Genomic DNA, 17,908 nt, shown 5'->3' with positions numbered 1-17,908 from the left:
TGCCTATATCCACTTCTAGTCCTGATTTCCACACTGCTCCTTCTAATGCAGCATAATTATCCTTCAAAGCTCTGACACTCTTTACAGTTAATGCTGCATCATCATCGTAAGTCATCACCTGTACCTGCTGGTTGAATAGTGTCACCCCTGGGGTTGTTGGCATTTGCCAAATATCTTCTCTAGTGCTAAGTTAGAGTAGCACAATTTCAAATCTGGTTTCTCCTCTTCCTCATTCAATGTTTGCTCTGTGTTACATGGCCCTTTCCATCGAGTAGCTCAGTAAAATGCTCTTGCCATTTTCACAGAACTTTACTTTTATCTCTAATTAGGTTTCCATCTTATCCTTATAGAACACTTCTCTTTACTGGAATCCTCTCTTCAGTTCTCTAGATCTTTATAGAACTTCATTTCTCGTTGCTATTCCTCATTGCGTGCAATGGTTTTATCTTCTTCCTCCTTCCCGCAGCCTTTTCTTCACCCTATGACTTACCCAATCTTTTCCTCTTTTCTCTGTTGTCGTCCAACACTAGCCTTGCTTTCCCTCCCTAAATGGAACTCTGGTTAAACTCTTGTTATATTCTGACCTGGAAAAATGTTTCTTTTATTGTCGTTTCTATCAGCCTCACTAACTTTAGTGGGATTCTAAAATCTTTCATAATTTGGAGACTCCTGTTGTATGCTGGTTTAAAATCAGTGTACAGCTGATACAGTTGCTTGATATCTTCATAAAACTTCTCTAGCACTTGTCTCAATAAAAATACCTAGTCCATCATGAATGTATATCTGCCAAATCCAGCCTGATAATCTCCTAGTATCCTTTCGATTTGGCATTTTAGTAAAAGGCTAAAATGTTACTAAGAACTTTAAATATGTTATATCTAAAAGAGTAATCCTGGAATAACTGCTGCACTCTGACATATTGCCTTTCTTATGTAATAGACGTATTATTCCGATGCTCCAGTCCTCAGGCATCTCTTCCTTTATTAATTCACAAGCAGCTGTCTCCATTATTTTGCCCCCAAATTTTAATAATTCAGCATGTGTGCTATCTTCTCCTGCTGATCTATTAGTATTTAAGATTTTAATTGCATTTTTCATTTCCTCTAAGTCTGGTGGTTTGACTTCCTCTTTCTTATCCACCACTTTGAATTCTAATTCCAGTTCCAAATCTGGTTTCTTCTCTTCCTCATTCAAAGTTTGCTCTTGTTACCTCCCCTCTTTCCATCAAGTAACTCAATAAAATACAATTGCCATTTTCACAAAACTTTACCTTTATCTCTAATTAGGTTTCCATCTTCATACTCACAGAAGACTGCTTCCCTATGCCTTTAAAGACCCTGCCCCCACATGATTTGTCTGGCTCCTTTTGTTGAGGCCTGCCCAGCCTGGGTGCCCATGCTATTAGCCATGCTACCACTGTCACATTCCTCAACTTTGCTGGAGCTTGCAGTGGTGTTCTGCACATTGTAGGGGGACAACTCGGTGCTTTTGCTGTCCGTTGAGTGGTCTCCTTTACTCCTAAAGTATTTAATTCTTCAAGAACTCTCTTTACGAAAAGTTATTAGTTGATTAGCTGCCTCTGTACAGTATTATTTGCATAAAAAATAAATGTGATTTTTCAGGTTTTTTCCCCATGGAGACCAAGTTGTACGTTACTCATTTTTTTGTGTAATGGATCGGTGGGATAACACCAAAAACAATTGAATTTGAATAATAACAGCAACTCCATTGTCTACATGTTGGTACAGATGGATGGAAAACCAGCCCATAATGTTGCACATCATTACAACAAAATGTTCTGATGACCTCAAATCTTTCATGATTCTTGGCGGGTTCTCCCTAAAAACTCTGTGTGTAGTGTAGCTCCAGGGGGAAGAGTCTGGAGCTGATATTTTCGACAGGGCTGGCCACAGGAAATATCTATTTCTGTTTATGAAGTGACTGGGAAATGCTAAATGCAGAAAAGTCATTACAGTGGAGGCAGTATGGTTTGTGGCTCCCTCTGTTTAGAAGTATGTTTCCATCAAGGCAAGCGCAGGCAACATGAGCTGTTCTGAGATATCAACATAATGCTCCATCTTTACTTTTACTGTGTGGTTGCTCACATCTTGAAAAAGTGTGGACTGGTTATTCCATGATAGTCACACCGTAGCAATTTTTTTTGTTTTGTTTCTACTAGTTGTATATTTGATGAAGCCACTCAGATGAAAGAAGGCTTTATGACTCTGTCACAAGTTTTGAACTAGGTCAGTTTGTTGACAGAGGTGTATTCCTCTGTTGAGAGGATCTAGCAGTTTTAGTGCTTGCTCTATCTGTATAGTTGGTAGCATAGGTTTATCTCCAGATTCTTTCTCACAGTTTGATTGCTGAGACAAAATTCTGAGCTGCAACATTCAGATTTCTACAGGCTTCGTCCGAAACTATCATGCACAAGACAGCTGGTTTTCGCACTGTGACCTCTTGGCTGTGTTGTGATAACAGGGGCTTCAAAATGTTACTTGCGCCTTTACACCTGCAGCCCATTTGTAAAGTTACAACTCATATGTCTCCAGAAAAGTGTAATTACATCCCATCAACAGATCAACTACGCCTAAAGTACAGCCAGGATTTTGCCATTACATACAAAGCTGAGATGTTATTTCATATTGGAGAACTCTGGCAATACTGACGATTTAAGAAGCATAAAATGGGCTCAATGTATGAATTGAAGTTTGTGTTAGTTAGGGCATTGGACTAGGGTAGTCAGTGCAACTGTGATAGTCACTGTGCTATCCATGATGGTGTAGGGGTTAGTAAATCTGCCTAGTAAGCAGGAGACCTGGTTTCAAGTCCTGACTGTGGCACAAATTTAAATGCATTATTTCAGCTTCAATTCTTATCAAAGATAAAGTTGAGACTCATATGCCTCCAGGAAAATCTAATTACATCAAATCAGTAGTTTGTTATTTTTTTTTAAAAAAGACTTTAAAGCTAAATTTATGAAAATTGGTATTTCTCTTATCAGTTGGATACAAAGAAATATGTGTTAGGAAATAAAAGTTTCCGTGGAAACAGCACCACAAGAACGCAAAAGGCATGAGTAACAAAAATCTTTGGCTCCAGCCATCAGAATCATTTTTTCTTTTTTTGGTGAGAAGTATATTAAAAAAAGACCATGCTCCTATGGCCTTAATTAGTGTTTTAGAAGGTGCTGCAGTTTGTGAATAACATTAAAATGTGATTAAAGAAAAACAAAATAAAAAAACTGTGCAGACCCTACAGTCTACGTGAGTGAAGCAGCAGGCGCTAATCTAGTACGCATCTACGGCGATAGCCTGCTGCTTAGTTGACCAGCACGTTGTGCCCACTAACAGTTCTGTGTGTGTCGTGGCATGCTCTCCAGTTCTTGCTATCTTCTTATTATGTCCACAGCTCCTTGCAGAAATCTTACTGTTTCTCTGCCACAGGGTCAGCAATGCGTTCCTCTTACATTGTATTATGTACTTGCTTTGCATTTGAGGGAAGTGTTGGTCCTGGGATTGACAATTTTCTGGTTTCACTGTCATATCTAATAAATGGAGTCATTTTTCCTGGCAGCACTGTTTCTACTTATTTTATGTTCAGATTTCCTTCCTGTTATTTTGCTGTAGCTCTGATACAAGTGTGAGAAGCCAAAATAGTGAGCTGATAATACTGATTGTAAGGTGTAATTATAGATTAACTAGCTGCATAAAGAAACAAAATAAGAGCATGTTAATATGCTAAGATAAAATTTGTTAATTTCTTGATTTGATGTAAAATATGATCTATGTTTTATTTACATTCTGTTACAGTGGTGTGAGTGAAACATCACCTGATTTAAGGGAGCTGACTGACCGCGGGCTCATGGCTGTTGCCCAAAATGCTTTCCAGGAGGCATATGAATGCTTTCAGAAAGCTTCTGGTCTTGACCCAGATAACATAATGGTATGTAAACAGTACATATATTTTAGTATTTTTGGTTATATAAAAGTTTTTTATCAGCCCATACGTCTAATCTTTAACTTTAATATGTATTATATAGCTGCTGTAATAGTGAAAAAATGTGACAGAATGAGTATTTCAGTTGTTAAATAGAAAGGTTTGAGTCTAAAATATTTGAAGTGTTCAAATGATAAAAGTAATAAATTTAATTTCATCAGAACACTTGATCATTACTGATATTCTGTGTCAATTAGTAATGTAGACCCTAATTTCCAATATATTTATTACATCAGTGTTTCTTGATTTCCTTGCCTTCTTTGACTTTTATTTGCTTATTAAAAAAGCGCTTTATTTGTTTAAATTAAAATAAATTTATTCTGAATATGGTATTGGAAATTCTGGCAGAATATAAACAATTTAGGAATAAAAGTAACAATTCACTGAATGGTAGACATCGCTGAGCACAGTGTGCTAGATTTTAATAGCAGCTTTGTGCCACATGACATCTGGATCCTTGCCCTAAATACCAGCTTCTCTGATTTATATAAATGGGAGTTATCTATGCAATGTGTCCTTAATTTCCATAAGCCTCCAACCTTCATCCCCACAAGTCTCCTGGTGTCAATATCTGCTGATGCACCCCCCCCCCCCCCGCCCCTTCGCCCCCCCCCCCCGCCCCACACACACACACACACACACACACACACACACTGTGGTCCATAACATAGCACTAACTTCATTTGTCCTGCATCCACACTCTTTTCCTACTAGCAGTCTCCACTTCCTCTGTTGTGTCACCCCCTTCCATTGCTCCTCACCATTGTCGTTGTGTCCTGCACAAACTCACCGATGCTGATGTGTCGCATTCCTGTTCCCTGCATGTGCTGCCTCTCCCTGCCGCATTCCTATCCCATACATCTGCTGCTTCTTTTTGATCTGCCAGTCATCCTTCCCCAACCCTTCTTCCTGCTTCCCAGCTCCTTCCTCCATTCACTCACTCCTGCTTACACAGCACCTTATCCCAATCTACCTGCAGAACATCACTATTCTGTGAATTGTTACTGTTACTTCTAAATTATTTATATTTGTTCTGAATTATACACTCAGGTCATAGATCAAAATGAAGTTACTAACAATTTGAATGACTTGAAAAGTAATTTTAAAGGAAAACAGAACAGATAGTTTGGTAGCTCCATTGAGTTAGTTAGAAGGTGAAACCCTAGACAAAACAATTAAGAATATTTAATTCCAAAAGTTTTCAGAATGAATCTTACACTCTGCAACAGTATGTGTGCTGTTTTGAAACTTGTGGGATATTGAAACTGTGTGCTGGACTATGGGAAAGAGATTTATCCCAGAAACTTGGTGTTTGTGCCCCAATACTGGTTTCATTGTATTTCAGTTCATTGTTATATTCAAGGCAGTGTTCAGCAACAGTTGATTTGCTTAGTTGTTTTAGTCAGATAAGTGACTGATGTTCCTTGCATATCTCCTCAACTGTTCTGATAGTCTGCCCCCACATAAGAAAAGCCACATTCACATGTAATGCTACACACTCTTGGCTTTCAGAGACCTAGATTGTGTTTAACATTACAGAGAATACTTTTTATCTTTGTTGAAGAGAGCAAAATACACTGGATGCCATGTTTCCACAGGAGTCTACTGATCTTTCCAGGTATTGGGTCAGCATAAGATAGAAAAGCAATTTATGCCCTCTCTTCTTGGTCTCTCTCTCTCTCTCAACCTCTTTCTCGGGTATTCTTGATTTTCACAGCATCTTCTATTCAGTGTGATGATCTGAGTACCCATTCCTTCAGAACACAGTTCATAGGTGTTGTAAATCTTCAGCAAGGCTCTCCTTGTCTAAAGGTGTTCGAGCTCTATGGTCCAGAGTCTTTAACACCGAATTTCTTTGTAATGGATGGTGATGGCCCGACACCAGAGATAGATATCAGTATGCGTAAGTTTTCTGTACATACTGTGACCCAGGAATCTGTCCATATATCTCTTAACTAATATATTGAGGTTCATTATGAATTTTATGTTATGATGGATGGAATTTAAATGTTCTGGAGCTTTTAGACTCCATGCATAGAACTTCCGTCACAACTATGTGGCCTTCCTAAGGCACACAAGGAAGGAATTCATGTGAAACCCGTGCTGACCAACACACTCACCATAGTCACAGCTATGTAAAGCAGATATAAGTTTTCAGCGCATGTAAGTAGAGGCACTATGAAGAGAGAAGGAGTTGCCATATATGTTAAAATTTTTATCATATTGTGGAAAATTCAGAAACTGAAAAAAAAATTGTGCAAAGCGAATGCCTGTTAGATTAAACTAAGTAATGGCTTTTTTATAATTGTAGTTGTGCATTGGTCCCCATTGGGAAATTTTCAGTTATTTCTGAGAAGCTTGGATTCTCTTTTGTGCTGCCTGCCTGTCAGACAGCAAATTATTGTTTGTGGGGATTTCTATGTAGATTTTCTGAAAGAAACTGATAGAAAGAATGACCTAGAAGTGTTACTTGCTTCTTTCAATTTGACATCAGTTACTGATTTTCCTACTTGGGTATTACAGGAAAGCAGCACACTGATACATAATGTTTTTTATAGACAAAGGTAAATTTAATCAAATAAAAATTTTTCCTGTTAAGAATGGTCTTCCTGATCATGATGCACAGCTAATTACATTATATGACATAGCTCCATACGGTGCTGCAAAACTGTCCTCCAATTATTTAACAATTGCAAATTTTAGGGAAAGCTTGCAACAGTTAGACTGGTATGAGCTGTACATGGAACCTGATAATTTAAAATATAGCCTATTTCATGGTGCCTTTGTGAGTTTGTTTCAAAATAGTGAAACATAATTGTAAGAAACCACATAGAAAGCTGTGGTCTACTAGAGGGATTAAAATAGCTTGTAAACAGGAAAAAGGAAATGTATATCATAGCTAGAAGGAGTAATGATCCAAAAAACAGTCAAACATCATAAAAGCTACTGCACTGTATTAAGAAAAGTTATTATGAAGTCCAGAAGTATGTGCATTATGTCAGAGATTAGCACCACTGATAATAAAATTAAACCAATTTGGAATATTGTTAAAAGGGGAATAGCCAACCAAGAGCACAGGAGAACTGTATTTCTATAAAACTCAATGAAAAATTTGTTATTAAAAAGAAGTCAAAAGTATAAAATATTTTTTACAATCATTTTTAAGTGTTGTAGGGAAAATAGGACTCAGCTCCTCATTAGAAAATGGAAGGTTGTGTATGGAAGAGGCAATGCCTTTGCAGTTTCATAAAACTGCAATTCAACCCACCTCCCCTACTGAAATTAGGAAGATAATAAATTCACTCAAAAGTAGAAGCTTGCTTGGAATTGATGGCGTTTCCAACAGAGGACTAAAAGCTTGTTCCCAACAGATAAATATGATTCTCAGCCACATATGTAGCAGCTCACTGAAACAGGGCATTTTTCCAGATAAATTGAAATATGCTGTAAATATGCTATTGTTAAACCATTGCAAGAAAATGGGTGTAGGTCTGATGCTAACAACTACTGCCCAATCTCAGTGCTGACAGCTTTATCCAAAAATTTTGAAAAAGTAATTTATTCAAGTGTAGCTTCACATATGTGTAAAAATGAAGTACTAACAAAATGTTAGTTTGGTTTTCAGAAAGGCTTTTCAACAGAGACTACTATATATGCTTTCACAGTTCAAATATGCTTTGAATAACCAAACATCACCAATTGGGATTTTTTGTGATCTCTCAAAGGCTTTTGACTTTGAATCATGTGAAAGTCTTCTGGATAAGATTAAGCATTGTGGTATGAGTGAGACAGTGCACAAATGGTTTAATTCATATTTAACTGGAAGGATGCAGAAGGTTGAAATTAACAATACAGATAGTCTGCAAAAATCAGTAGATTCCTCTTAACTCGAGAGATATCAAGAACACTGTCTTGGGTCCCTTATTGTTCTTAATATATGTTAATGACTTGCCACTCTATATTCCCAAAGATGCAAAGCTAATTCTTTTTGCTGCTGATACAGGCATAGTTATCACACCCAACAAATAAGAATTAGCTGAGGAAATTGTAAACAATATCTTTCAGGAAATTATTAAGTGGTTGTTTGCAAATTCTCTCTCACTAAATTTTAAGAAAACACAATCTATACTTTCTGTACAGTAAATGGCATAATGCCATTGATAAATATACACTATGAACAGAAATCTGTTTCTAAGGCCGAATGTTCCAAATTTTGGGTGTGTAAATTGATGAGAAACTGAATTGGAAGAAGCACATTGATTATCTGCCGAAACATTTCAGTTCTGCTACTTATGCTGTTAGGATTACTGCAAATTTTGGTGATGAACACATCAGTAAATTAGCCTACTATGCCTATTTACATCCACTGCTTTCATATGGCATCATACTTTTGGGTAATTCATCATCAAGAGAAAAATTATTCATTGCACAAAAGCGTATAAACAGAATAGTAGCTGGAGCCCACCCAAGATCACCTTGCAGACATTTATTTAAGGACCTAGGGATATTCACAGTACCTTCACACTGCACATATTCAGTTAAGAAATTTGTTATTAATAACTGATCCCAATTCAAAAATAATAGAAAAGTGCATAGCTACAGCACAAGAAGAAAGAATGATCTTCTACACTGGGTTAAATCTGACTCTGGCACAGAAAAGGGTGAATTATGCTTCCACAAAAGTCTTTGGTCATTTGCAAATAGAATTAAAAATCTGACAGATAGCTAAGCAGCATTTAGAAACAAAGTAAAAGAACTTCTGAATGACAACTCCTTCTATTGAGCCCTATGATAAACTGGCAGATTCCACATCATTAGAAAATGTTGTATTCATGATCTATGGAACAACTATTGATATAATGTAATGGAATGTAATCAGAGGGAAAGCACTGAGAGTTCTGAAAAACAAAAGACATCAAAGGACATAGTGGGCATCAGGAATTGAATTTTGCCTTAAATAGCAGTGAGAGACCAGCTATCGTTGACAGTGTGGTTGGAGTCCTGGCAGTGAGTGCACATAACAGTAAATTTGCAGCACTTGAAGAAGGTGGCTAGCTTGGTTGTCAAAATATTGTGCTTAAAATGGAAACAACAGCGTGGCATGACACCCAAAAGCACACTATTTATCAGTCATGCTGAGAAAACCTGAGCAACCACATAGATTATTTGGTTATTTTCAAGAGGGTTACAGCAGCAAGCTAAAATTTTTTAAGTAATGTATGAGAGGGGGTGGGGTAGGGGGTGGGGGGATTATGTAGCTGATATATTTAAACCAGCTGTGTACAAATGAATGTACATCAAATTTCTGTCAGTTTTATTTAGGAAGCTGAAAATGTTTCAAGTTTTCGGGATGGATGCAACATCCTGTCCATAATTGGTTGTGTTCAGACAGGTGTTCTTGTAATGGGAAGTTCATTCAAGTGTGGTGTTTGAACGAGTGCCCATATCCTGAATGCACAACTAAATGCATCTTCTAAATGAGCTGCAGCTGAGTTGTAATGTTGCTGGCATCACAGAGCAACAAGCTCCCTCGGTGCACTCTTTGAAGTCACTTGTGAGAGTGCCTATGAAATAAGTGGTCTGGACTGCTGCTGATTTAATCTCCAAAGCTTCCACATTATATGTTAATGGACCATCGAGGTCGGAAATGAGCTGTGTATTCCGACTTTAAACTTGACAGTGGGTCCTATGATGCCGTCTTAGAACTTAACATTTCCATAAACTAGGATTCACAACTCTCTAACCTCCATTGCTGCCCTTTTAACTGAAAACTCCTCACTTAAGTCTGATGTCAGGTGCAAGTGGACTACACTAACATAGAATGAAGAGCAAGCAAGTGTAACCAAGGACTCACGGCATTGCTCTACATATGCAACCAACATGCATGGCTGTTATTATAAACCAATATAATGACTGATTGGTTAAAAGTGAATACTTTATAATCTGTGTGTGTGTGTGTGTGTGTGTGTGTGTGTGTGTGTGTGTGAAACTTTTTTCAACAACTCCGTTTACTTTAATATTTGCTCTGTATTCATAGAATCCCAGGTGACATACATACATATCTTCTACACATTACTGAGTCTGTGAGGACAGTACAAGAAAGCCGGAAACAAAGGTGAAGTGTACCCTCTAAATGGCGATTAATAATTAAAATAAATTCACAACAGTCTTCGAACAAGCTACAAAAATGAATGATAAGCTATACAGCTTGCTGTTAATTCGTAAGCACAACTCACCAAAACAAAAAACATACACACATAATATTATTTTTGTTCATAGGGACATAAGTGATGGCACTCTTGTGTACTGTTTTCATTTGAGAGAGCACATCAGTTTTCTCGTGGTGGAGATTGAATAAACAAGTACACAATCATTTTGTTTGTACTGGACAAACTTTATGTTCTCATCTCAGAAGTGCAGATATAGCACCAAACTTTTTCCAGGGGTCACTCTTCCTCTTATGGAGGACAGCACTTAATTTCCACCCTTACCCTCCACTGTTTCACAAAACATGGTTTCGTTGGAGGCCATCTGATCCTGGCAATTGGTCATTTTCACCCTGTCAGATCTACTTTACAACAACAGGATCATACATTCAACTTCTGTACTAAATCACAAATAGCCTTATACTCCTGCACACTTGAGCAAGCAAGAATGAATTGACATGTAGGAATGGACTGCAGCACCACCATTCTCATACTTGCCATAGCCGCAGAACTGTAGCGGGAAGGAAATAACTCAGCTTAGCGCTGACGTAAAAGTGACACATTGATTTCTGATGTATGCAACACTCTATCTTAGATTGGTACTCACTCCATTTCTGATATCGTTTGGATCCCCTCCTTTGATGAACAACATGATGTACCCACATAGGATTTTCTGTCCCCCAGTGCACCATAATTTGCAAATGTGGATTCATCACAGACCATAATACTTTGTAAGGCCTTCAGAGTGAAATTAGTCACAGGCCATGTGCACGAAGTAACTCTACAACTGTACTTGTTCCCATGCAGCTTCTGTTTCAGTGACAGATGGTATTTGTTAAACTTTTTACCATCTGCTATTTGCCACAGGGATGTAAGACTGACATGATGGTCATGCTGTATTGCAGCAAAGCACTTCCACATCTTCACTGCTTGCTGATCTTCATCTGCCACTGCCACATTTTCTCAGACTACTTGGTTCTAGAAATCATTGTTCAGCACATAAGAATGTAATGATTGAAGGTGCTCTTGGACTGAATTGTCACACAGCATAAACCATGGTTGCTTTATTGGCATTGTGTTGTCATTCACCAAGCAGCATATCAACATACTCAGTGGATATGTATCCCATGCTTATTCATGTCATTGTCTGTGGCAGACAAAACCTTGTTTGCTTGTGCATTCTGACCATAGCATTGTAAAGATAAATTCTGCAATCTAACAAAACATGACTTCAAACAGCACACTGACGAAGCTTGTCATTCTGTGATGTCACCAGCTTTACGTGTCATCCACAGATTGTTTAGAATGTACACTGACATGTGCTTTCAGGAAAATGGGCACTCATTGGAACATCTTGCACAAATAACCATTCTGCCACCGGAACAACCATTTGAACACAGCCGGTTGTGCACCACATGTTGCATCCACCCCTAAAACTTTGAATGCTTCTAACTCCCTAACTAAAATTGATAAAAATTTGGTTGAAACTGATCTGTACATAGTTTGCTGAAATAAATCAGCTAAATTATAGAACAATAACATTCTAGTCAAAAAAATTATAACTTGTGCTGTAACTCTCTGGAAAACAAACAGTCAAACTATGTTCATAACTCTGCAGAAAGAGTAACATTTCTTAAGTTTATATCAATGAAAATAATCAGTTTATGAGAATATAGTGTAATTGGATAGATAAAAAAGTCTACTCACTAAGCAGGGGCAGGAGAATGCACAATAAATGTATTAAAGTCTGCAAGCTTTCAGAGCAAGTGGCTCCTTCTTCTGGCAGAAGGGAAAGGAAAAGGACTAGTGAGGTTTAGGAAAAAGGCTAGAGTTTGGAAAGTTGCCTAGAACCCCAAGTAAGTCCTATTCCTTCTTCCCTATTTCTTCCCCTTCAACCCTTCTACCAGAGGAAGGAGCCATTGGCACCAAAAGCTTGCAAACTTTAATACACCTTTATATGTGTGTTCTCCTGCCACAACGTGGGGAACAGATTTTTTTATCAATGCAATTTCTGAATTTATGTATCTATGTAAATATTCCTTTCACCTGTTATTTCATAAGTTACAGAGAGAAAACACCTCATTTGAAATATCCTGTATAAAATCACTGGATGAAACACACACCATGAGTCATCTCAACATTCCTGTTGTTGTCAACAAACTTCCCAAAGCATTGTCACTGCAGTACCGGTGCTTACATTTTTTACTTTTTGATTTTCCAATAATCCTATTATTGCAGACATTTTTCGTTTTGCACTGCTGAAAGCTTTTGGTACAACCCTCACTATCATCAAAAGAGTGTGTGATAGCATAAATGTGATGTGTCAGATGAGACTCTTTAGATTTGTTCTGTGTGTTATGTTAGCAAGACTTCTACTATCTATCAGACTCGATGCAGCAGACAAACTGTATACACCAGCCATACGTATTTGGCTTTATCTCTGAACAATTTTGGTTAATATTAGTTACTTTCTCTTCCACAGTTTTCCTTCCTCCCCTCTTCCATCTACTTTCTCTCTGTTAACATGTCTTTCCATTTATAATGATTATTGGAATTATGATTTTCACTGTCAAATGTGATCACCTCCACATCTTTATTTCTGTTTTTCATTTCCATTTACACCCTGGTATTTCTTCTAGCTCTCATCTTTCATCCATTGTTTACAAACCTGAAAGTTGTTCATTAGACCACTGTTATATCTTAAACTTACCCTAAACCATACATCTTTCCTCATTGATGGTCAGAGCAGTCTAGCTTTGCATTCCTTCCAGCAGCTGTGCCCTTGACCTTTCTGTTCTCCTGGTGCTTGACTGTGACTTTCTCTTAATGAAGAAATTAAAAACCAAAAGATAGAGAAACAGTGCCATTTGTGTTTTTGGTTTTTCTCCAGGTTTCCTTAGTTTGGTGACTGGAAGTGCCACTGTTGAAAATAGTGATGTGCAATATAAATAGTATTAGTTGCAATTCCAGCTCACTGTGCTTCTCAGTAATGATTACTATCTTATTAGATACTGCTTTACAATAGCAATTGACTTGATTACTTAGAAAGTTTATTAGTTACAAAGCTTACTATGGTGATACCAAAAGGTAATTCAGAAATTGGCTTCTAAAATATGATGAAACTCTTTGGTCTTCTTTGTACCACTAAGTTGTAATACAATATTCCTGGGAAGTATAATTACACTAAAGATTAGAGATAGGATAGATTGTGATGCACCGTGTAGAGGTGGCACTAAGTCACAGACAGGCATGATGAACAAGACTGCTAAAATATTGAGCTTTTGCACAATGTACTTTTTCCAAAATAGAAAACGCTCATACAAGCATAACATACACACATGGTCACTGTGTCTGGGCTCTGGAATCTGACAGTGATTGCATCTGATGTGAGCAGTAATTGCTAGGATAGGTGGTAGGGGGTATGGAGGAGGCATTGGGTGAGGAGGGAGTGGGATAGCAGGTTAGGGATGGTGGAAGACGTAGTGCTGCTCATGTTGCGGGAGCATGCAGGGGAGGGAGAGGGCTGCTAAGTGCAGTCAGGATGTTTTGGGAGAAGAAGAGAGAAGTTAAGGGAAAAGAACTATTGGTTGGCGGACATGTAGAACTGGGGTGGGATCAAGGAAGTGGATGGGGGAGGGTGGACAGGGACTAGCAAAGGGAAAGAATATGTTGTATGGAGAGTTCCCACCAGCTGCTGGTGTTGGTAGGAAGAATCCATATGCCACAGGCTGTAAAACACTCATCAAAGTGAAGCACATTGTCAGCAACTGGGTGCTCCAGCTGTTTCTCAGCCACAGTGTTGCAGTGGCCATTTTATGCGGACAGACAGCTTGTTAGTTATGCCCATGTTCCCCCTAGAGAGCAGTGCTGTGGTTGCAACGTAGACTGCAGATCGTGTAGCTTCTTTCACATGTAGCCCTGCCTCTGATGGGGTGGGAAATGTCTGTGACAGGCCTGGAGCAAGTGATAGTGGGAGGATTTATGGGACGTATTTTGTCTGTAGATCTATTGCAAGGTTATGAGCCATGAGGCAAGGGGTCGGGTGCAAGGGTGAGTGCACATGGGTAACAATATTGTGTAGGTTCTATATGTTGCAAAATACCTTTGTGGAAAGGTTAGTAGGTAGGGCATGGTGAGAGGTTATTGAAACCCTATGTAATTCAGTTGCTCAAGTCCTGGGTGGTACTGAGTCATTAGAGGGGCTCCTTTGTGGCCAGACTGTGGGTATGTAGTAGGTGGCAGGTGACTGGAGAGACTAGGCATGAGAGATCTGTTTCTGGATAAGCTTGGGAGGGTAATTTCAGTTTGTGAAGGCCTCAGGAAGACCCTTGGAATATTTGAAGAGTGACTGCTCATCATTACATATGCAATAACAGCTGTTTACTATACCATATGGAAGGGCTTCTTGGGAGGGAATGGGTGTCAGCTGTTGAAGTGGAGGTGATACCAATGGAGCCATTCTTGAGATGGAGTTCATCATCATGGAAAGTAGCTTGTTGGGTTGAGGAGGACCAGGTGAAGCAAATGAGGGAGAAGGTGTTGAGATTCTGGAAGGATGTGCATAGGGTGTCCTCAGCCTTGATTCTGGGTGGTTCAGAAGGATACCTGTGTATGCCCTAGAGTAGAATGATGTCATGTGGGTCCCCATTGCTGTAATGCAGATCTGTTTGTAGATGATGCCGCCAAGTTGCTCATGGTGACCAGGAAGGAGGATATACATAGACTGAAAGTGTTTTTTCTCTGTGGGGGAGAGGGGAGGGGGGGGGGGGGTTAGTAACCAGCCACAATGAGAGCATCTGGCTGGGTGGTTAGGGTTATGGAGTTCAGGAAGCATTTAGAAGGTAGGAGTGTGGGGAGAGCTAGGGGTGAGGGGGGGGGGGAGAAAGAGAGAGAGAGAGTGAGACTTGGGGGAGACATTCTGGGATGGATGGACCTAAGGATTTTAGGAGGGACTGGAGATACTGTTAGATTTCTGGAATGGGCTCATTGTGGCAGCGTATGTAGGTGGACATATCAACTGCTGGTGGAGTCCATTGTAGAATTTGGGGAATGGTGGTAAGGCAATGTTGAAGGTGAGGAAATTCTGGAAAGTCGATGGGGGGCTGATTTTTGGGGGGCTATGTGGGTGGATAACAGTTGTACGGAGTAGTGAACTGAGTCGAGCAAGGTTCAGTATTGGTTTTGGACTGGGCCTGATTGGTTGTGTTGATGGCAAAAAATTGTGTTCCTGTATAAGGACTTGTAGGAGGAGAGAAGGTTTTTAACATGTACACCATGATTCAGTTTGACGATGCGACAAAGGTAAGGCCTTCGGATGGGACTGACATTTTTGTGGGACTGATGTTATTGGAGGACAGGTTCATATCTGTGTGTCATGTCCGTTTCGGCTCTGGGTACTATAGGGTGTTGGGATGGAGTTTCTCAGGGTATGGTATATGCAACAGGTCTGCAAAGCAGGTTTTGGTGGCTATGAGGGGAAGTGAGGGAACTTTGATGGAGGATCTTGTAGAGATGGTGGATAGTGGTAGTCCCAAGGCAGGAGTAGGATGTGAACAGGTTTGAAAGTTTTTCTTTTTGAGGTGGTGTGCATGTTGCTCTAGTTCCTGTGGTGCAAGAGTTTTAATCTGGGAGATGAAATGCAGTAATTTGGGATTGCGAGCAAGAGACTTTTATATATGGAGAGGAGAGATATTGCAAAGATGTTTGGGCCTGATTTATATGGTTTTGCATGACTAGGTTGGTGAGGGCTATGGACTGACAGAATGTGAACAGATAGAGGTCATTGTGGAGAGCAGGGCTGCATCTAGTTATGTGTAATTGGATGATTGGGCCAATTCTGCAAGGTAGGCAACAACATAGCAACATTATGTGGGACTGGTTTCTGGCTAGGGATAGGGAAGCTTTCCTATACTGGTGCACATGGGAAGAGCAACGATCCATGGGAAAGGATAAAAAAAATTAAAATGTACATAGGAAAAATCACAAAAAGGAAGAAATAGATGAGGTGTAGCGGAAAAGGTGAAATGTGAGGGAGTGGAGTGTATAGTGAAAGTCTAAAGCAAATTAAAATCAGCATGAAAACACAATGAGATCAAAGAAAAAAATGAATAAAAAGAGAATAATAGTGGGATGTAGATCTGTGTGTGAATAAGTGTGAAGAGAAGGGGCAGCAGGTGTAACTGGATTATGTGAGACCAGTCCCAAATTCTTGCGTCCCATCTCCCAGATTGAAACTCTTGCTGTCCAGGAACTATAGCAGCATGCACAATACCACCTCAAAAAACTCTCCAATCTGTTCTCCTGGCAACCATTGTCCACCATCTCTACATGAGCCCCATCAAACCTTCCTCACATCCCTTCATAGCTGCCAAACCCTGCCTTGCAGACCTACTACGTTTACTAAGACTTCTCCTTTGAGAAAAAACCTACAGAAAGATCCATGGTACAGCAATGCCCAACCACAAGACACTATCCTACGCCAACCTATTGAGGGGCGCCTAGAGGAATCTGTCCTAAATACCCAGAATCCCAAACTCCTCAGCTCATTCAGATTAATTTTTTACATCTTCATGATGTGGACTAAGGATAAGAACACCCTATCCATATTCCTACAGGACCTTAACACTCCACTCCCCAATTTGCTTTGTCAAGTCCTCCTGAACCCAATACAGCCTAGCAAAACACCATTGTTGCATGTGTAGTGATGAGCAGTCCCCCTACATTCTCTCTCCAGTCACCTACCACCTCTCAAATACCCACTGTATGACCGTAAAGGAGCATTCCTCTTGTGACTCAGTGCCAACCTGGACTGGAGGAGCTCTATCACATTCTCCACCAGCATTTCTACTACCTCTTGTCATGCTCCGAAATTAAGAATATCCTTCCCTTCCCACCTGCTTTCACAGTGGTATTCCGCCATCCACCAAATCTATGCAATATCCTTGTGCATCCCTACTCCATCCTTTGCCTCATGCCTCGTATAGATCTAGATGCAGAGCCTGTCCCATACATCCTCCCACTACCATTTATTCCAGTCCTGCCACAGGCATCTCCTACACTATCAGAGGCAAGTCTACCTGTGAAAGCAGCTACATGAGCTGTAACCACTATGCCTCTTTCTACATGGGCATGGTAACTAATGAGCTGTCTTTCTGCATGAATAGCCACTGCTAAACTGTGGCCATGAAACAGCTGGACCATCCAGTTGCTGAACATGCTACCCAATACAATGTTCTTCACTTTAATGACTTCTTCACAGCTTGCACCATCAGGATTCTTCCTACCAACACCAGCTTTTCTGAATTGCCTAGGTGTGAACTTGCCCTATATTATATCATTCATTCTCGTAAGACCCCAGGCCTCAACCTTCGCTAGCTTCTGTTCCCCACCCCCTCTCCCCTTCAATTCTCTCACATCACCACTGCGCACGCCTTCTAACCCCTCACACTCATACTAGTCTTTTCTGCTTCTCTACTTCCTTCCCTGGTGCCCTCTCCCCTTCCCTGCAGAACAAGCTCTCAACACTGCACTTAACAGTCCTATTGTGCCCCTACCACATCCCACATCCCAGCATGCTTCCACAGGGAGTACAGCATCTACTCTCACCTGCTGTCCTCCCCCCCCCCCCCCCTCCCTGCCCCATGACCCCTCCTTACGCCTACCACCTACCCCAACAGATTAATGCTCATATCAGATGCAGTCAA

General features: G+C 39.9%; 1 protein-coding gene across 2 annotated transcripts in view; it reads left to right on the top strand.

Moving 5' to 3' along the window:
* The window catches only part of LOC124802449 (trafficking protein particle complex subunit 12), a 135,510-nt gene that overhangs the window by 116,343 nt on the left and 1,259 nt on the right, over positions 1–17,908 (top strand). For both annotated transcript variants that reach the window (XM_047263236.1, XM_047263235.1), the window contains exon 8: positions 3,813–3,945. In XM_047263236.1, coding sequence (XP_047119192.1) covers positions 3,813–3,945 — 133 coding nt within the window. The remainder of the gene's footprint in view (positions 1–3,812; positions 3,946–17,908) is intronic.

Source organism: Schistocerca piceifrons, chromosome 6 (genome assembly GCF_021461385.2).
Source record: "Schistocerca piceifrons isolate TAMUIC-IGC-003096 chromosome 6, iqSchPice1.1, whole genome shotgun sequence".
In the NCBI taxonomy this organism is placed as follows: Eukaryota; Metazoa; Arthropoda; class Insecta; order Orthoptera; family Acrididae; genus Schistocerca; species Schistocerca piceifrons.
Note: the sequence above shows the minus strand (reverse complement) of the source record. Positions and strands in the feature narration are given on the sequence as shown.